General features: G+C 51.8%; 1 protein-coding gene across 1 annotated transcript; it reads right to left on the reverse strand.

Moving 5' to 3' along the window:
• Positions 1-62: 62 nt before the first annotated feature.
• On the reverse strand, positions 63-20083 carry NLRC3 (NLR family CARD domain containing 3). The gene is made up of 17 exons (XM_008141654.3): positions 19891-20083; positions 17989-19738; positions 16915-17001; positions 15561-15644; positions 15017-15100; positions 10818-10901; positions 9094-9177; positions 8400-8483; positions 7621-7704; positions 7020-7103; positions 6336-6419; positions 5740-5823; positions 3610-3693; positions 3068-3151; positions 2012-2095; positions 968-1051; positions 63-660 (listed from the first exon to the last, which is right to left on the reverse strand). The coding sequence occupies exons 1-17, from the start codon at positions 20066-20068 to the stop codon at positions 570-572; spliced, it is 3198 nt and encodes a 1065-aa protein (XP_008139876.2). The 5' UTR covers positions 20069-20083; the 3' UTR covers positions 63-569.
• Positions 20084-21416: the final 1333 nt, after the last annotated feature.

Here is a 21416-nt window from a genome sequence, read left to right on the forward strand (position 1 = left end):
TCTGTCTCCAGAATTCTATAAAAAATCTTTATTTCTCTTTTTAAAAATCCCACATTTTTCCATATATCTCTAAGGATCATACCCCTAAAACTTTCTTCTTGAGAAAAGAGAGGTCCTCTCTGTCAATGCCAAATTGATACTCAGTTCACTGGAATATGTCAGCTCGTTTCAGAGGGAGGGGTGATTTTTAACCAGATGAGTGGAAAAGTGGTAATTTTAAAAAGTTGGGGGCACATGAGGACCTCAAGGCCAGCTTCTTACTTGCTGAGCTTTAAGGTGTAAGTCCTGGGTCCCTCAGTGGAAGACCCTTTCCTCTGTCCCAGACCAGAGAGTCCATCTCCCCTGCCGGGACTGACCCTGGACTGACCCTGGGCTGACCCTGGGCCCGAAGAGGCTCGCCCCCTCCGTTGGCAGCACCTTTCCTGCCTCTGCAGTGTGCCAGCTCTCGGGCAGGTCAGCGTCACTCCCAGGAAATAGGAAACCACCCTGGAAAACGGTCTTTTTGTTTGAAGGCTTCCAGCTGCAGCTCTGCCCATCCTCCTGCCCGGTCCACCAGGAACTTGCTTTGCTCACATTTCAACAGTGCACGAGGGAGCGTTTGTCTTGATAGTTTCCGAGATCATTCTGGCACCTGATTCCCCAATGTGGTTCCCCTGGAGACTAGAGAAAGAGTAGGATAAATTGAGAAATTGGCGGAAGGGCTAGAGGCGACAGTTTCTCTTTAGTAAAGAGCAGAAGGTCACTACATAAGATGCAGAACTCTGGGTGAAACCCTGGTGCTTCCAGGATCTCTCCCATGGACAAGGCTCTGAGTGGCTTTCTTTTATATTGAGTTTTTCCCCAGAGCTGCTGAGGGGCCTGGGAGTCCACTGGCTCCAAAAGTCAGGCAGAAGGTAGGGCCTGACCTGGGAGCAGTTCTAAGGGTGAGAATGGCAGGAAAGGGCAGAGTCTGCCGAACCCCACTCACTTGATATGCTGGATCCCGTGGTTCCCAGACAGTGCCGTGGCAATGCATATCATCCCATCCATCCCCAAGGAATTCTCTTGAAGACTAGGTAGAGAAAAGATGGAGACACCAGAGTGAGCCAGTCAGGGCAGAACACACCTCTGAAAGCAACACTGCATTATCTTGTGGGATAGTTCTGGAACTGATTTGTCCACAGGTACCATAGCAACAGCAAGGTGGGCGTTTAATCCTGAGACGAGTTTATGAGGAGCCAGGTTGTACCATCTTAGTGCCATGGAGATTATAAGACCAAAAATGCTGATGTTAAGTGATTTACCTCTGACCTATGCTAGGCAAAATGAACAAACTCATTCATAATATAGACTACTAGAGGCCCGGTGTATGAAAATTCATGCACTGGAGGGGGGTGTCCCTCAGCCCAGCCTGCCCCCTCTCACAGTCTGGGAGCCCCCAGGGGCAGGAGGCGACCCGGTGATCAGGGGAAGGCGACACCCCATCACACCTCTGCTGCTGCCACTGCTGGCAGTGCAAGCCTCGGCCAGGCCTGGGCGGCTGGGCAGCCGACATCTGAGGCTTGCCTGCGCCTCTGGCTAGCCCTGGGCGGCTGGGGGGCTGAGGGGACTGGGGGGCTCCGGAGGCAGACATGTGGAGTGGCCGGGCCTGCCTGGGGGTGGGCCCAGCCTTGCTGCGCCTGCCGCCTCGGTGGGGCTGAGGGGACTGGGTGCCGCCATCTTTGAGGGTAGGGAAGTCAATTAGCATATTCCCTCCTTATTGGCTGTGGGTGCTGCCATCTTTGAGGGTGGGGAAGTCAATTAGCATATTCCCTCCTTATTGGCTGTGGGTACTGCCATCTTTGCGATGGCATGAGGGTCAATTAGCATATTCCCTCTTTACTAGATAGGCTAGTAACCAGAACAGTCTGAACTATTTCTATTCAGAGGGAAGCAGCTACAGAGAAAATCAAGAGCATTTAATCCCCTGGGGAGGTTCCAGCATAGAAGTCCTCTGCTCTGGGGGTGCAGATAGGGCTCCACAACCACTCACTTGAGTCTTCGGAGGCTTGAGTTGACCTTCAGAGCATTTGCCAGGGCTTTGGCTCCAGCCACCCCAATGGCGTTTCCTCTTAAGCTGTAAAAAAAGACAGGCAATGGCCCTGGCTAGTGTGCTCAGTGGTTAGAGCGTTGGCCTGTGCACTGAAGGGTTGTAGGTTTGATTCCCCATCAAGGGCGCATACCTGGGTTGCAGGTTCATCCCGGCCCCAGTTGGGGCACATGTGGGAGGCAACCAATCGATGTGTCTCTCTCATATCAATGTTTCTCCCTCCCTCTCACCTCTCTCCCTTTTCCCACTCCCTTCCACTTTCTAAAAATCAATGGGTATGGGGGGGAGATATCCTTGGGTGAGGGTTTAAAAATAAAGAAAAGACAGGAAATGTAAGGCACAGTGATAGCTGAGAGGTGAAAATGATATTTCTTCAGATGAGTATGGGCTACTGGTTAGAGGCAGTGTGGACTCAGCAACCATGGGGTGTTAGGTTGCTCCTTCCTTACGCTCAAGCCAAAATGGAGTTTGGCTTTGGGGAGCAAGCAGGACGCACAGGAGGGCTGAGCGAGCCCAACCTGGGTGGTTTGTTGGTGCCTTCATTCTCCTTTTACATTCCAAAGGAAGAGCTGGGCCGAGACAGGAGAGGCAACACTCCATGCAGCAGTCCCTGTGTGCTCAGCATCACAGAACCACGGGAGCAGGGGTGACCTGGACATGCCTGAAAGCCCCACAGAGCTTGAGGCCGCAAACTCCTGGATCTTAAAGACCAAGATCAGTGGACACAGACCACCCCAGGAACCCCTAAACAAGACCTTGGGACATGTTCAGCCCGGGCAAGACCAAGAAAAGCAGGTACTCAAGAAAAGGAGGCCCAACAGTAGTGACTCCCAGGGAAAAGGGGGGAAGTAGGAATGGGGAAGCTGGGGCATGCTTGATACTTAATTGCTTTGTGAATTTCTTATAAATTGATTTTTTTTCTCCTCCATATCTATTCATTTGAATCAACAGTTTGGTTTCTTTGGGCAAGAGACTTTAGCCGGAGGCTGGAATACTTACTCGAGAATCTCCAAGGTTCTGTTCACAGCCAGGGCCTCCCCCAGTGCCTGAGCCCCCGGTGCACCAATGGAGGCCACCTGGAGACTAAGAGGAGATGCTGTCAACGTAGGCGGGCCAGACAGGCTGGGCTCTCCAGCCCTCATACCTGCCCTGGGCCCAGCTTCCATTCACAGTCACCCTTCATTTTCACCACCCTTGACTTAGGGTTGAAAGTGACAAAATAGCACTGAAAATGAGCTGTGATCTGTCCAAAGGATACTGCATATTCTACCTACACTGTTTGTGCTTGGGACATATCTAGATACTATGGATATAGGAAATAGAGGTAGTCTCCTGGAAAGTTTGGAGGAGAACACTGCCTGTACCCCTAAATCTTGTAACTGCAGGAGCAAGAATGCGCTGGGCATCCCTTTTCCTGCCTGGTTGCCAATATTAGGAAAATCAAACACAGCTTCCTAGGCTGGGAAACAAAAATGGTTTTTCATATGAAAGGATGGTGGAGGGCTGGCATCCTGGGCTGCCGCGCACGCGGCAGGACTTACTAGAGAGCAGTGAGGGCGGTGTTTGCCTTCAGCGCACTGGCCACTGCGCAGGCGCCTTCGTCCCCGATGGCGTTCTCCTGTAAACTGAGCACAAAGAGTGAGCCTGGGCCAGCTCTCTAGCATGACATGCTGAGCTTGGACCTTCTATCTAATTCAGGCCACACACATCGTACACTATACTCCATGGTCACCCCATGGCCTCCTAATGAACATGCAGAGAGACCTGGGGTCTGGACCATCAGAAGCAAACAAAAAAGGGGCACATGGAAGCATTGTCAGCAAATGCATGAGACAAAAGGTGTGCTTTTCGAAGCCAACTCGAACTCTGAAAGCCCTCTGGCCCCAGGCCATTCTTGCTAGCTTGCAGTAATAATTTAACAGAGTTTGAGTGTATATTGTGCACCAGCAAGGCCGATTCCACCTTTTTGGAACTCAGGTGAGGAGACATGATTAAATGAGCAGTCACTATAGGCTAAGAGCAGGCTGCAGTGTGGTCCCAGAGGCTGCCCAGAGAAGTAGGTCTAAACCAAAACCCAAAGGATAAGAGATGGGGAGGGGGCCTAGCACGTCTAAAGAGCCCAAAGACATTGAGTCAAGTCTCTCGAGAGTGAAACGAGGCTGAGGAAACGTGAAGGAAGCAGATGTTCGGGGGCCTAGAAGCCGTGCTAAAGGTTGGACTTCACTCGGCAGGCCCTGGGCAGCCACTGAAACATCTCACCAGGACAGGGACAGATTTGCATTTTGAAAAGATCCTGGCTAGTCGTGGATGGACTGGAGGTGGAGGCTGCTGCAGTGGTGCAGGTGAGTGACGCCGATGCCTGGACAGTAGCCATGGGGGTGGGGCACTGGGAAGAGAATCAACAGGACTTGGAAATGAGTCAGTAGGACTTGGAAAAGAGCAAGGATGATATTTCTACTTTTCACAGTTGGTTGGCTGGTTCTAGTCATAAGATGGGGGACCAAGAAGCAGGCTTGTGGGGGAGGGGGGATCATTCAGGCAATCTGAAGTACCATTGAGACATCCAAAGGGAGGTGCGGAATGGGGAGTAGACACACGGGTTTGGAGCTCAGGAGAGAGGTCTGGGATATAGCTGTGGGGCCATAAGGACTTCAAAGCCTGGGAGAGGAGGAGAGCTTCCAGAAGAGAGATCGCACCTTCAAGGGAAGGTGGCCTGGGGTAGAACCCTGAGGAACACGAGTGTATCAGAGTCAAACAGAACTAGCCAGAGATGGGATATCCTGGAAGCTGAGAGAGAAGTAGTCAGCGTCAAAAGGAGATGAAACTCAAAAGGTTACCATTTGACCCAGCAATTCCATTCCCAGGTGTATACACAAGAGGACTGAAAGCATACACAGAAACATGTACATGGATGTTCACAGCAGCATTATTCATAATAACCAAAAAGTGGAAACAAGCCCTATCCAGTTTGGCTCAATGGATAGAGTGTCAGCCTGCAGACTGAAGGGCCCCGGGTTCCATTCCAGTCAAGGGCACATGCCTGGGTTTCAGGCTCAGTCCCCAGCAGGGGGCGTGCAGGAGGCAGCCAATCAATGATTTTCTCTCTCATCATTGATGTTTCAATCTCTCTCTCCCTCTCCCTTCCTCTCTCTGACATCGGTAAAAATATTTTTTTAAAAAGTGGAAACAACCCAAATGTCCAACAACAGATGAAAGTCTTATCCAGACAGTGGAACACTATTCAGCCATGAAAAGGAATGAAGTACTGACACATGCCACAATGTGGCTGAACCTTGAAAACATATTAAATGAAAGTTGCCAGTCACGAAAGACCACATATCGTATCATTTCACTTATAGAAATGTCAAGAATAGGTAAATCCATAGAGATAATAAATTAGTGGTTGCCCGGAATAGGGCAGAAGGGGGAGTGACCACTGATGGATCTGAGTTCTAACTTGAGTTGTGGTGGTAGTTGCACAACTGTGAATGTAGTAGAAACCAGTGGATTATATACCTCAATAAAGCTGTTATGTGGTTTTTAAAGCAGATGAGGATGGAAACATGCCTGCTGGCCTTAGGACAGAGGAGGCTGTGTGCTGAGGGCATGAGCCTGCGCTTGGTGGGCACTGAGGTTTCAGATGCCCCTGACCCCGTGGAGTCCCCACTTACTCGAGGCTGATCAGGCTCTTGTTGAACTGTAGTGCTTGTCCCAGGGCCTTGGCCGCGCCGGCCTGGATGAAGTTCCACTGCAGGCTGGGCAGACACGGACCACGTGACTGTGTGGCCCAAAGCAGAGTCCAGGAGGTCCTGGGCTCCAGAAAGAGGGGCTTCTCCCAGGAGAATCTGACACCAGGGGGTGGAGTCCCTGCGGGGTGTGTTCTAGAGGGACCACTGATGGGCAGAGCTCCTGCAACCCTCCTCAGCCTTAGTCCCAAGGAGTCAACGTTTGCTCTCTGGTTAGGGGTGGGTACAGGGACAGGCTCAAATAAAGACTCCAGATGGTCCCTGCATAAAGCACGTGGCACAGAGGCACAGCTGTGGTTACCCACCTCCCACCCCATTGGCCTCTCCGTGGATCAACCTCAGGAAGCAGAGCAGGGGGCAGGGCTGGTGGCCCTGCGAGTGACCACCTGCAGCCTGCTGGAGGCCCCAGAGACCGTGTGGGACATGCCCAGAGCTGGACTTGGTCTCCTGCATCACCTGGTTTGGGGGAGCCCTGCAGCTCTGGGCAGGGGGTGAGGTGGGTGGGGGCCCTGAGGACTCACTGAAGGGACATGAGGGTGTGGTTTTCTCTCACTGCCATTGCGATGGCCTGGGCACCCTGGTCATGGAGGAGGTTGGCTGTCAGGCTGGAAGGAGAGGAACAGGGGCAAGTGAGCACAAGCTGACCATGGCGTCCCCTGTCCTTGCTCCCCAGGGAATCCAGACCACCCTCCTCCAACCCAAGGACTGCATCGGGCCCACTAGGATAGCCTAGCTCACGCTATGGAGCACTTGCATGTGCCAGGCATGTGCCCTGGACTGTTGTAACAAATCTGACACCCCAGGGGGAGTGGGCCCAAGCTCAGCTCAGTGAGGTTCCATGGCAGGTCGCCCACTAGGAGGTGGCAGAGGACTCACTCCTGATTCCTGTACTGTGCTGCCCCCACCATGTGGCCCCTTCCACATGCTCATCCATAGCAAAGGGCTGAGGGCCGGGGAGCAGGCAGAGAGCTGCCACTACTTCATCCTCATGTAATTTATGACATGACAGTGGGGGACTTGTGTCAGAGTCGCCACCAGGGGCCAGGTCTCCTGGCTGCCTCCTCCCAGCCAGGTCCTTCTTCAGCCTTTGATAATGGCAGGAGTGACCAGGGCCTGGCCCATCAGTCTCTGGGCTTTGCATAGGTGAGGCCCTGGCATAAAGGAGCCTTAGAAAGCACAGCCCCTCCCCCCACCCCCTCACGTACTCCAGGTTCTTCAGGGTGCTGTTGGTGCAGAGAGCTTGAGCCAGGTCCTGGGCTCCCTCTGAGCTGATGGAATTTTCTCGAAGGCTGAAGAAAGAGAAGACCCTGAGCTGCTGACCAGGCAGATGAGGCTTCTGGGGGAGACAAGCCCAGGTGTTCAGGCTTTTAGAACCAGAGAAACCTCATGTGGGACCTGGACTTCCTGAGCAATCACGTGGTGTGTGCCCCCAGTGAGCCCAGGTTCTGGTGGCTAGGCAGCCAAGTGTCTCCCTTTAGGACCTACCAGGAGGACAGTCTAGGAGGAAGAGGATACGACAGTGGGACCTCAGAGCGGTGAGGGGCAGGCATGGGTGCTTAGGTGCCTAAGGGATGTGTATATGGGCAGGGAGCAGCAGAACTGGCCAGCTGAGGGCCACAGCTGCCCTGCCCTCCCAAGAGCAAGGTAAAGTGCAGGATGCCAGCTCCAGAACCAAGCTGCCCAGCCATAGGTCGTCACAGGGGTAATGTGGACTTCCCAGCTCCAGCCTTTCCTTCCAAGTCCCCGAGTCCCTGTGGACCCCCTGACCCAAGGGATACCTGGTTGGAGAGGGAGGCTGGGACTTACTTGAGGCTGAGGAGGGTTCGGTTGGCGCAGAGGGCCCCCATCAGCGCTGCCACTCCGGTGTCACTGATGGAATTGCTCTGCAGGCTGAAGACAGAAGAGAGGGCACATTTGGCGTGGCTGTCTCAGGACTCAGAGGGAGCCATCAGTCCAGCTGAAGCACTAAGCTCGACAGGGAGCTGGGGGATACCTGAGGCAGGTGCCATGCCACATTGTGTTTTTTTCATCATCCCTCTTTCCTCTCTCATCCCCCACAGTCCAGCCCCTGCTAGGTCAGGGCAGGTGGCTATAGCACAACCAGCCCCAGAGTTTGACTCTGCTTTGGTTTGGGTGGCTCCAAATGGCCTTAGAGAGGGGGCATGCGCTGTGTCTGCAGCCCCCAGAGAAAGTGGCACAGTTGAGTCTCCCCAGTGTGGGAGCAGTGCCAAGCTCCCCCAACCCCCACCAAGGCCACTGCTGCTGACCTTTTAGCTACCTGCACTAACTTCTAAAGGGCTTTCAGTGCTGTTGTCACCCTGAAAACACCAACCCCTACTGTCCAGGGAAATGGAGCTGGTGTGGTAGGATAAAACAGGTCGGGTAGGCATGGAGGGAGAGACGCTGAGATCATAGTATGCCCAGGGTTGGGGGTTGGTTGGGTTCTGGCAGGGAAGTGGCCCTGACTGATAGCCCTCCTTCCAGGACCCACCCGCCTACTGGATAGGAAACCCGAGGCGGGCCAGGGGGGAAGGGAGTTACCCTCTGCCCACAGCCACCCCTGGAGGGTGGTCAGGCAGACTCACTCCAGACTCTCCAGGCCCTGGTTCACCTTCAGGGCCTCAGCCAGGGCCTTGGCACCTCCATCGCCAATGCTATTACTGGAGAACCTGTAAGAGAGGAGACACTGGTGAGCCGGCCTCCTGGAACAGCTGGGCAGGGTAGGGCTGTCTCTGTTGTCTCAACGGTGCCAGGACACAGTCTCTCCTGCTTGAGGCTGGTTGGCCAGTGACCTCTGTAAGTGACCTCCTGCTTCCTATAAGAGATGAAGGTAGCAAAGTCCTTGGCTCCCTGGCAGGGGAGTAGGGGCCAGGAGGCAAGACTAACTCTTCAATGAGAGGTATTTGTGATATGTTATGTGAAGGTGGCTAGGAAATGCTATTTTCTTCTGCTAGCCGAGAAGGCAGTAAATGTGAGCCTGAAACAGTTGTGGCTCACTCAGTCCTGTGAATCTGGATCTCCATTCTCCTGGTCCATTGCTTTGGGGTCCAAAGCCAGTTCTTCTGCACCTATACATTTATCCATCCATCCACTCACACCCTTACCCATTCATCCACCCACTCAAATACCAGTCCGTCCATCCATCCATCCATCCATCCATCCATCCATCCATCCATCCATCCATCCATCCATCCATCCCCATGCTCACAAATATTTATGATACGCTGGGCATTGTGTTAGACACTGAGGATACCAATTTGGCCTTTCTGCATTTCTCACATGAGCTCCTTCAGACTCCTGTTCTGCTTCAGGGCATCTGCCATGTGCTGGGCTCCCATGGGCCCGATGGTGTTCTTCTGCAGGCTGTGAGAGAGAAGAGGGGTCCTTTAGCAAAGCTGGTCACAGCCATTCCAGGCCAAGAATACTCTGATTCAAGGTGAGAGGCCGGAGACATCGGAGTGCTGAGCGCCAGCTCTGTGTATCACAGCATGGGGGGAGGGGTCTCCAGGAAAGGTCTGCCGATTATTGCCAAAGTGGTGCCAAGAGATGACATTATGTGGCGATGAAGAGGCAAGGGCAGCCAGGCCCTCCTTTGTCAGAAACTGGAAAGCAGTGACCAGTTGACACTGATAATATCCAGCAACCTCCTGTGGGGACTTCCACGTACAGTTACCACCGACCCCCTGCCCATCCAACCCTCTCAACCCTCAACAGTCTACTTCCCTGTAGACCAAGCAGCAGCCTTCCTCCCAACCATACAGTCTTCCCTGGGGCAGACCTTCCTCCACTTAGGTTCCTCTTCTCCAAAAGCTACTTCCTCTCTTATTAAACCTGGAGGAGGGGGTGTTACAGGAGAACCCCTGTGCTCATCCCAGAAGGGCAGACAGGGCAGGGCCTTTTCTGTGTGAGGCTAAATGCAATCTAAAAAGAGAATTTCCCCTGGTTGCAAAAGGTAAAGAGACAATTCCCCCCCTTTTCTTGTTGTAATTGTACATCCTTTCCCTGTCCCTTTGAGAAATATGTAAATCTTTTTGTTGTTGTTTTTTTGTTAATCCTCATCAGAGGATATTTTTCCCATTACTTTTCAAAGAGAGTGGAAGGGAGGGAGGGAGGGAAGGAGAGAGAGAGAGAGAGAGAGAGAGAGAGAGAGAGAGAGAGACATTGATGTGAGAGAGACACATCAACTGGTTGCCTCCCACACGTGCCCTGACCAGGGACAACCCAGGCACGTGCCCTTGACCGGGAATTCAACCTGTGACCCTTTGGTGTGTGGGCCGACGCTCTAACCACTGACCAACACCAGCCAGGGCGAGAAGTATGTAAATCCCTTGAAAAGCTAAATAAAAACTTCCTGACAGATTTACAGCTTTGGAGTGTCTTTTGTAAGGGCCTTGGAGTCATCTCTTTGAAATGTACACATCAAAGAAGATAGCACAGGCCCCAAGTTGTAAGAGCCTTCTTGTCATGAAGATACAAAGTTTTAACTTTCCTTTGGCTAACGGCAGTTAACAAACACAGATGGCTACCCCAACTACCAGGCTAATTTAGGATAAACTATGTGTGACAAACGCTGCTGCACAGTTCTCTTACTTGAGGACAAGTTGTTTATCTTGGAAATATGTGTGTAATGGGTTGTATCTGTTGGCTATGGAAAAGGGTGTGATTTATTTCTGTCTGTGCAATCTCAGCAGTAGATTGCCTATGATGTACATTACAGTCTAGTTGAGTGTTTATTCAAATAATAAAGCTGTTTTGTTCTTCCTCACATTTGAGGAGAGGGTTTTCTGGATTGGCAGGAGGTTTTATTTTTGATTTTTTGCCCAACACCTCCTTCTCTGGAAAAGCAATGGACATCAAGTTTTCCAGGGGCCATCCGGACAGGTCAGAAAGCCTCGGGACCTTGCCCATCCGTCCCTCCTTGCAAAACACAGGCAGAGAGGTCCTTGGAGGAGAAGATGGGAGAGTACAAAGGAGACTTTCCGACGGCCAGCATGTCCACTCACTGCATCACGGAGAGGGTCCGGTTGGCTGCCAAAGCCTCAGCCATGAACTTGGCACCATCATCCCTGATCCTGTTACTCTGGAGGCTGTGGAGGCAAGGAAGAGGCGCGTCACCAATGGAGCACACAAGGGCACCCAATGGTGGCCTGAATCCCACCACAGTGTCACCAATGCTCAAGGGAGGGCAGCAGCTAAGCTCAGTGACAGGGGCTTTGACCACTCTATGCCCTCAGTGCACACCACACAGGAACTGGGGGACAGTTGGCCTTTCCCTCTGCTGCTCTGGACGTAGGTTTCCCTCTGAGTCTCTAAGCACTTGCCTGCTGACTGGGGACAAGGTGCCCATGGTATCTGGATAGCAATAGCGAGGTCATCCATAACCCCAGTTACAGCTAAAAGTCATAGCACCCAAGTGTTGGCGAGGATGTAGAGAAATCAGAACCCTCATCCACTGCGGGTGGGAATGTAAGATGGTGTGGCCATTGTAGAAAACAGACTGGTGGTTCCTCAAAAGGTTAAACATAGAGTTACCATGTGACCAGCAAATTCTACTCCTAGGCATCTACCCCCAAAGAATTAAAAAGTTATTCAGACAGAGCGAAGACTGAAGACAGGAGGAACCAAGATGGCGGCATAGTTAAACAACTAATCTGCTGCCTCACACAACAATTTCAAAAATACAACTAAAAGACAAAACGTCTACCATCCAGAACCACGGGAAAGCTGGCTGAGTGGTAGATTTACAACTAAGGAGAGAAAGGAGCACAAACACTGAAAAGCTGAGGTACAGAGGCGCGCGAATCGGGCTGGCGGCGGGCGACTGGGTGCGAGGCTTTTCTTCAACCCAAAGGGAGACAAGCTCCCGATCACTCTGAAATCCAGTTTCTGGGGATACGCAGGGGACCCAGACGCCTACGGGGAGAAGCTGGACTCTCGGCCATCGGGTGGGAAAGTGAGAGTGACTTTTTTGCAGAGGTGTGCCCAGCAATCATTGTTTTACTGCGCTGGAGCGCAGGGCGCAGGGACTTGGAAACGTGGAAAGGCAGAGACGGCTGACGCCAGCCATCGCCGTTGGCCACGCCCCAGCCTAGTGACGCCCTGAGACCCTGCCCAGCCCTGAGGCCCCGCCCCACACATTCTACAAACCAGCCCAGGCTCCACACAGCGGCTTTTGCATATAAATGGCCTGTTCTGTGGCAGCTTAACCAAATTAACTGCAGCTCCAGTCAGACTGCTCCAAAACCGCCCAAGCAAAGGAGGAGAAAACTAGTTCTTGCTGTAGCTCCTGCTGGGGGACACACAGTACACAAGGGTACACCAAGAGTGTCCACCTCAAGTAACTGGGAGGCTGACCCATTGAACCAATAGGACACCTAGTACACAAAGCTACCCTACCAATTCAGGGAAGCAGCGAAAATGAGGAGGCAAGGAAACAGATCACAAACCAAAGAAATGGAGGAGAACAAGCGACTGGACATAGAGTTCAAAACCACGGTTATAAGGTTTTTCAAGAATTTCATGGAAAAGGCCGATAAATTCAATGAGACCCTCGAGGATATGAAAAAGGACCAACTAGAAATTAAACATACACTGACTGAGATAAAAAATATTATACAGAGACCCAAAAGCAGACTAGAGGATCGCAAGAATCAACTCAAAGATTTGGAATACAAAGAGGCCAAGGACACTCCTCCAGAGAAGCATGAAGAGAAGAGAATTCAGAAAGTTGAAGATAGTGTAAGAAGCCTCTGGGACAACTTCAAGCGAACCAACATCAGAATTATGGGGGTACCAGAAGAAGAGAGAGAGCAAGATGCTGAAAACCTATTTGAAGAAATAATGAACGAAAACTTCCCCCACCTGATGAAAGAAATAGACTTACAAGTCCAGGAAGCGCACAGAACCCCAAACAAAAGGAATCCAAAGAGGACCACACCAAGACACATCATAATTAAAATGCTAAGAGCAAAAGACAAAGAGAGAATCTTACAAGCAGCAAGAGAAAAACAGTTAGTTACCTACAAGGGAGCTCCCATACGATTATCAGCTAATTTCTCAACAGAAACCATGCAGGCCAGACGGGAGTGGCAAGAAATATTCAAAGTGATGAATAGCAGGAACCTACAACCAAGACTACTCTACCCAGCAAAGTTATCATTCAGAATTGAAGGGCAGATAAAGAGCTTCACAGATAAAAAAAAGCTAAAGGAGTTCATCACCACAAAACCAGTATTATATGAAATGCTGAAAGATATTCTCTAAAAAGAGGAAAAAGAAGAAAAAGGTAAAGATAAAAATTATGAACAACAAATACATATCTATCAACAAGTGAATCTAAAAGTCAAGTGAATTAAAAATCTGAGGAACAGAATAAACTGGTGAACATAATAGAATCAGAGGCATAGAATGGGAGTGGATTGATAATTCTCAGGAGGAAAGGGGTGTTTGTGTGGGGAGTATGGGAAGAGACTGGACAAAAATCATACACCTATGGATAAGGACAGCTGGGGGCAAGTAAGGACAGAGGGGGGGTGGGAACTGGGAGAAAAAGGAGAAACAATTGTAATCTGAACAATAAAGATTCATTAAAAAAAAAGTTATTCAAATACTGTACACAAATGTGTACAGCACCATTATTTACATTGCCAACAGCTGAAAACAACCCAAATGTCCATTAACTGATGAATATTATTTAGCCATAAAATGGAATGAACTACTGATACATGCTAAAATGTGGATGAACCTTGAAAACATGTTAGGTGAAAGAAGACAGACATAAAAGGTCTTATTGTATGCTTCCATGTATATGAAATATCCAGAATAGGCAAATGCATTGAGCAGAAAGCAGATTGGTGGTTGTTGAAGGGAGGGAAGAATGGGAAGTGACAGCTAATGGGCACAGGGTCTTCTTTTAGGGTGCCGGAAACATTTTAGAACTAGATAGAGGTGACAGTTGCATAATTGTGAATGTATTATGTGCCATTGAACTGCACACTTCAAAATGGTGAATTTTGTGGGAATTTCACCTCAATATAAGGGAGAGGTAGCCGCCATGGTGAGGAGAGACATGGGTCAGGCGACCACGCAGCCAGAATAAAGATAAATGAAGAATTCAAAAGTAAAGAAAATGAAGCTTGTCTTAAGAAAATAGAAGAGATATCAAGTTGCCTGGTGAAAAGAACATGGATTAGCCATGGTCAAAACAAGAGCAGCTGAATCAACTCAGACACCCACCGAAATGCTATCTTCATTAAGCTAATAAAAAATACATTCCGCCCTGGCCGATGTTGCTAAGTGGTTGCATCAGGCTGCACTCCAAAGGGGTGCTGGTTTGATTCTGGGTCAAGGGCATGTACCTGGGTTGCAGGTTAGCTCCCTGTCCCAAGTTGGGGCACATGCAGGAGGCAACTGGTTGATGGGTCTCACTCACATGGATGTTTCTCTCTCTTCCTCCCTCCCTCCCTTCTGCTCTCTCTGAAAAGCAATGAGAAAAAATATCCTCAGGTGAAGATTAACAACAACAAAAAAGTTTCCGATGTGGAATTGTTACTCAGAACATCTACTATAGAAGGTGTTCACACAGACCATAATACACTGAAATTGGTCCCTAGGAAAGACGTTCTTATAGGAAATAAGCCATATTGTGATGCACCAACTCAGAAGCAATGAATTTCTAGGATAAAATCAAATCTTACAATTTTTAATTTTAGAATATATAACTGAAGCATAAACAAACAAACAAACAAATACATAAAAACAAAACAAAATGGTGGTACATATTCAACTTAGGATGGATACAACCACTAGCTCCTAAAAGGAGCACAGCAAACCACACCAAACTAGAAGAATCTTCTGGAAGATGGGCTTTTAATGTCTTGGCAAACACCTCAGGGGAACATTCTGACACCATGGTCTTGGGACTTTCTCATTCAATGGAGGACGAGAGGTTTTCCTCATAGATTATTTTGTTCCTCCACCTCTACAGACCTCTACCCTTCTTCTCCTCTATTCCTGGCTCAGGCCGTAAACACAAGCACAATAACCAGGGAGGAGCTGGGACTTGGAAAGTTGCTTAGGATACAAGATCCTGTGGTATCCTCTGGGTGGGAGCTGGTGTCTGATGCCCACATTTTCAATCACCTCCCATTCCATGGGTGGCCCCTGAAGGGAAGGTTTTCAGGGGGAAGCAGGTGACACGTACCTCAGAGAGGCCAGGGTGCGGTTAATCTTCAGAGCATCTGCCAACGCCTTGGCCCCTTGAGGTCCAATAGAGTTACAGCGGAGGCTGGAGGAAGGAAGAGAGAAACAACCATTCTCTTTCATCCAGTGCCCAGGAGGGAAGGAGGAGCAGAAGTTACACTGACCTTTAAGTCTATGCTTCTTGAACAGAATGTATCAGGGTTTAGGATTTCATGTTTGGTGCGAGTGGGACAGAGATTTTTATGTAGGCAAACAAGGAAGGAGTTTCTGAAGGGGCCCCATGTGATGGGAAGAAGAAAATAGGATCCGATGCACTAGTGGACTTGAGCCAAGGACGGAGAGGAGAATGATAACTCCAAGTTCAGGCCTGAAATTCTGGTGCTTCCTGGGCGAGTCTGAATAGCTGAGCAGGAACTGTGACATTGTTTGCTCAGCTATTCTTCCAATCCACCCGTGGGAGAGAGTGGTCAAGGGGACTTCACAACATGTCTCACAAGTGCTCCCTGTCCCCATGGTGAAAGACTGGCCTTTGGTGTTGTACTTACTCCAGAGAAGTCAGACTTCTGTTGACAAGGAGGGATCTGGCCAGAGCTTTGGCCCCTTTGTTACTGATCTGGTTCTCAGCCAAGCTGCCCAAGGAGAGGGAGAGGAGTGGTTATGGCAAGTCTATAAATATCAGCTCATGATCCAAACCCCTCAGCCTCACCAGCATCATTAGGGCCAGGACAGAGGCAGAGATCAGGTGAGCCCAGAATGCCAGGCCCACAAAAGCCTCTGAGCCAAGCAAGGTAGGACTAGAGTAGGCAGACAGACCTGCACACTGGCAAAGGGTTCCAGGGAAGTTTGGTCAGAATTCAGCACAACAACTGCTACATAGCACAGGAATGAGGGCAGGCGGTTACAGAAATCGACCACATGGACCCCAGGCAGTGGTGTGCTAGAAAACTGGCTCTCAGGAAAAAACAAAATACAACAACCCTGATTTGTAACTGGCCAATTTCCATAGTGTAAATACTCCCACCACGGCCAATTTCAAGCACTCACAGCTCTGATGAACTGATTTTACCCTCCTTAGGCACAGAGGTGTCTGTACAAGATCACATGGAGCCTACTACTCTAACCACAGTCCTCAATAATTGTTTTGCTCCTGATTCATTCCACATTTTTATTTTCTCAGATATAGGTTATTCCAGAACCCAAAGCCTTGTGTGACAATAAAAAATTATTCTTGGGTCATGTTCTCCAAACCCACCTCCCTAATTCTCTGAAAGCTGCCCTTAGGTCATGGAATCATTTCAAGTACCAACAAGGGTGTTACTCAAACTTGGAAATTATTACAGGAGAGATTTTATAAACACATAGATCTGTCCTTTGGTCAGCATGTAAACTTTAATCTAATTACATTAAAGATGCAATGTTTAAATTTAAAAATCTTTTTTATTGATTTGTAAGAAAGAGAAGAAGGGAGAGAGAGAGAGAGAGAGAGAGAGAGAGAGAGAGAGAGAGAGAGAGAGAAGAGAAAGATTGTTTGTTCCAATTATTTATGCATTCATTGGTTGATTCTTGTATGTGCCCTGACTGTGGATTTAACCCACAACCTTGGCATGTCAGGACAATCAGGGCAAACTGTGAGAAAATTGGGCCTGGTGCCATGTCGGTACATATATTGTTTGGAGAAATAGCCTCTGCTCCTCACCATATCCTTCCTCTCTTCTTACAGATGAGTACCTGAGCCCCTGGAACTTTCTGGAATGGGCGGAAACAAGCTGCTGCATGCTCCAGACACCTCTCTTTGAAAGTACCACCAGCTAGTTGAGCAGAAAGGAGGATGGGAAAGGAGCCCTCAGACCCAGAGTGACAGGTAGGTGCCCTGGGCGGAGTCTCCTGGGTCAGCGTTACCTGATTCTCTGAATGCGACAGTCCTTTCCACTCAGCACGCTGCCCAGCAGCTCCATCACGGGGTCCTGGAACTGGTTGGTGTCCAGCCTGGTCGGGAGGAACAGCAATAGTGAGTGGTACCACCTCCCATAGGCAGGGTGGCTGCAGTCCCTGGCTGGCACAGGAAGGCAAGAGGGGGCACTAAGCTCAGACACCCAGGCTTGGATCCCCTCCCTCTCTCCATTCCAATGTAGCTCCCACCATACGGCCCAGAGATCTAGGACAGCACACCCACCCTGCTCACAGTTTCCCTACACAGGTGAACGGGGAGGCTCAGTGGCGTGAGCCCTGCGGTTTCTATCCGTGTGCATCTGGGAGATGCTTGCTGCTGGTTCTCCTCCTTCTGAGGACATGGAAGCTGCTCTCAGGTCCTGAATGGCCCTGGCCCTGGTGCCCTTCCCTCAGCCCCTATTAAGGTCCGGAGCAGTGGACAGAAGATGGGCTGAGAGTGGAGAGTGTGGGTGTGGCTTCTATCAGCACTGGGATGGTTCACAGGGTGTTATGGGCTGAATAGTGTCTCCCCAAAAGATATGTTGGCATTCTAACCCCCCAGGGGCTCAAGAGTGTGACCCGATTTAGAAACAGGGTTGTGGCAGACGTAATTAGATAAGATGAGGTCATACTGGAGTGAGGTGGGCCTGTCATCCCATTCGACTGATGTCCTTACAAGCGAGGAAAGCCCTATGTGAAGACAGAGGCATGGAGAAGGTAGCCATGTGACCACAAAGGCAATGATTGGAGTGATGTATTTATAAGCCAAGGGTTGCCAGCAGCACCTCAAGCTAGAGAGGCAGGAAGGATCCTCCCCTGAAGGTGTCAGAGGGAGCACAGCCCTGCCAACACCTTGAATTTGGACTCTGCCTCCAGAACTGTGAGAGAATACGTTTCTATTGCGTTAAGCCACCCAGTCCGTGGACCTTTGTTACAGCAGCCCCCTAACACGGATGCAGAGGCTGCTGGTGGAGGGGAAGTACTTCCCAGGTCCTCTCCTCTCTCCTCTGCCAACACCCCTGCACACACCACCCTGGTGCCCACCTCAGACTCCGGCAGTAGAGCAGCTGGGGCAACAGGCTCTGGAGGACACCCTGACTGAGGCTCAGGGACAGGTTGGCCTCCTGGGCGCAGGCATCTGACACCTGCAGAAGGTAGGCCAGGGCAGCTCGGTGCGGGGGCTCGGTCAGCCTGGCCAGGCCCCCGCTCTCCATGGCCTCCTCCACGCTGCGGGCCAGCTCTGTGTGCTGCAGCTCATGCAAGCAGTGCAGCACATTGACTGCCCGGGCACAGACTACCGTGTTGGGCTGCAGGCAGCCCTGCAGGAGCCGGGCCACCTGCACCCGGGAGCCCTGCTGCTCGCCCGGGGCCAACAGGGAGCCCGCCAAGAGGTCATTGACCCTTGGAGATAAGAGGCCGGAGAGGAAGCGAAGGAACACATCCAGCCGTCCGTCCTCAGCCTGCAGGGCCCGCTGGGCCGCACTCCTGAAATGCGTGAGGAAGCCCAGCCGGGGCCAGGACACACCGCCCTCCGTGAAGAGGTCGAAGATGGCCCTCTTGGACGCGCTGTAGTAGTACGCAGCCCCCAGGAACTCCTGCAGGGACAAGTGGGTGAAGCAGTAGGCTGCCGAGGAGGCCAGGGTCTCCTCCCGCTGCAGGAAGTAGCCGCACACAGTGCTCTGCAGCAGAGCAAGGTCCACACCAAACGCCTTCAGGTCCGGCTCATAGAACACGTACTTCTTCTTGACCAGCCCATGGAAGGCCAGCCGGCCCAGCGTCCCCGCCATCTTGCGGCCACTGTGGGCCAGCTGCTCAATCCGAGGGCTCGCCTTGCCCTTCTCCTGCCCCTCCCCGCTGAGGGCCATCCGGAAGTACCAAGAGTAGAGCTCGCACAGGGTCCTTGGAGGCCACAGCTCTGTGTCCTGGGACCCCTGCCTGTGGCGGCACAAGTGGCCCAGCGCTAACCCCGCCAGCCGGCAGAAGGCTGGGATGGTGCACATCAGGTACAGGGCCCTGTGGGCCCGAACCTGGCTCAGGACCCAGTCCAAGAGGACCTGGTCCTCAGGGAACATCTGCTCCAGACACACTTTGATCTCCTCTTCATTGAAGCCCCGGATCTCAGTCATCCGGTCCACCAGGCCCCCAGGGATCTGGCCAGCTGCGCTGGGACGGGAGGTGACCCAGACAGAAACTTCCGGGAAGAGGTTGCCCCGGATGATGTTGGTGATCAGGTGGTCCACCTGTATCTCCTTCTTGGGGTCAGTGCAGGCCACGGTGTTGGAGAAGTCCAGCGGCGTCTTACACTCATCCAGGCCGTCCAGGATAAGGAGCACTTTGGCCAGGGCTGCCGCTTCCAGGCCGGACTCCCCGACGTGCGGAAAGATGGAGCGAACGAGTCTGTCTGCGGACAGCTTTTCGTGGGTGTTGAGGTCCCGGAACGTCAGAGGCAGCACCAGGGAGAAGTCCTTGCCAACCTGCCCCCGGGCCCAGAGGCAGACAAAGTGCCTCACCAGGGTGGTCTTGCCCACCCCAGCCACCCCAATGGTGATGGAGATGCGGGGCGGGATGGACACCCGCGACAGAGGCAGGAAGAGCCTGTTCAGGGCGATGGTCCTGGCCGAGCGCCAGGCCCCACGTGTGGCCTCCACCTGGGTGAAGTCGTGTTCCCTCAGCTGCAAGTCCATCAGGCCCTCCACTAGCAGGAGGTTGGTGAGCCTGGGTGAGGGACCACCCAGCTCCAGGCCGCCTCCTGCCCTGCTCAGAAGGGCCTCTTGGTGTCTCTGTATCCGCGAGTCTGTGGATGGAGGTCAGAGGGGAGGGTTGGGGAGGGCAGGTGTAAAGAAGGAAAGCGGGGAGGCAGGTGAAAGGCAGGGGCAGGAGGTAGAATCGGGGGGATGAAAGGAGAGGAGGAGGAAAAGGCTTGGGGACACCCCTCCATCTGCCTACCGTTGCCATGAGGCCCCCGTGGAGAGTCGGGTGTCCTATCAGGGGTCTGTGGGGCCTGGGATCCCTGACAGCCTTTCCCGGCCAGCAGGTCCATGAGGGCTTTCACCTGCTCGGCCGGGGAGCCAGCACCATGGCCCTGGCCAGCCTCCCCGCCCATCCGCATCTCCTGCTTCCTCATGGAGTCCAGGATCGCTGCCGGGAACTGTGAAGAGAAAGCCTCAACCTGCCGCCTGCTGTCTCCCTGCCCAGTGGCCTGGGACAGGTAAGGAGCCTCCAAGGATGTGTGGGGACTCACCCTTTGGGGACCACCCCCTTTCTCCTCTCCCAGCTAGTGGCCCACAGTCTGACCTCGAGGAAGAGGTTGGGGGGCTGGTGGTTCCTGGATGCTGAGAAAAGTTCCTAATGCCACAAGCATTGATCAGATGCAGGGGACCAAATGGATAAGAACCCAGGCCCAAGCTCGAGCGTGAGCTCTGCCACTTACTGGTTGTGTGACCCTGGGCAGGCTTCCTGAGCCCTCTGTGCTGGGGTGTCATTTGTACCTGGAAATGGCAGTGCGGTTACGAGTAGGTCCACTCACAAGAAGGGAAGAATGAAAGGCTACATGCTGTATGACTTCAACTCTGTGCTATTCTGGAAAAGGCAAAACTATGGAAACAGTGAAAAGATCCATGGTTGCCAGGGGCTTGGGTGAGGAGGGAGGGATGAATCGGTGGAGCACAGAGAATTTTTAGGGCAGCGAATCTACTCTGTGTGACATACTACAGTGGTGGATTCATGTCATTATACATGTGTCCAAGTGCATGGAACGCACAGCACCAAGAGTGAACCCTAATGTAACCTATGGACTCGGGGTGATAATGACGTGTCAGCGTAGGTTCATCCGTCGTAACAAAAGGGTCGCTCTGGTGGGGATGTCCACAGTGGGGGAGGGTGCATGTAGGGGGCAGGGGGCATATGGAAATCTCTGAACTTAATTTTTCTCTCAATTTGTCTGTAAACCTAAAACTGCCCTAATAACGAAAGTCTAGTGATTAAAAAAGAAACAAAGACTAAATGGAGGAGTCTAAAGAGAAGGGAAAGTTGGTTCTCAGAGCAGTTGTATAGCTACGTGTCTTACTCTGTTTCCTGGGGTCTCCCCGAAGAGCAGGGGCTCCTGACCCACAGGCAGCACTCTTTCTGCTGGGGATAGTGACGCAGAGGTGCTAAGAGGCAAAGCATGTCTGAGTCCCACCCACTCACATTCCTTTTCCTCTGTGTATCGCTCCCCCCCCCCCCCACCCCCCACCCCGTGTATCCCTCCCTCAGCTAAGGTGGATACTTGAGGACCCAGAGCCACCTCCATCTCACCCCTCTTCTCACCTGGAGCGGGCAGTATGTCCAGCCCATAGCCCACTCACGGCAGCTCCTCCAGCAGGGCCTTAGGAACTCAGGGGGCGGGGGTTGGCCATCCCTCCTCCATGGTTCTAGAAGAGAAAACGGGACTCAGGGCTGGGCGGAAGCCACACCTACTGCTTTGGGTGTGG

The sequence above is a fragment of the Eptesicus fuscus genome, chromosome 4 (genome assembly GCF_027574615.1).
Source record: "Eptesicus fuscus isolate TK198812 chromosome 4, DD_ASM_mEF_20220401, whole genome shotgun sequence".
Lineage (NCBI taxonomy): Eukaryota > Metazoa > Chordata > Mammalia > Chiroptera > Vespertilionidae > Eptesicus > Eptesicus fuscus.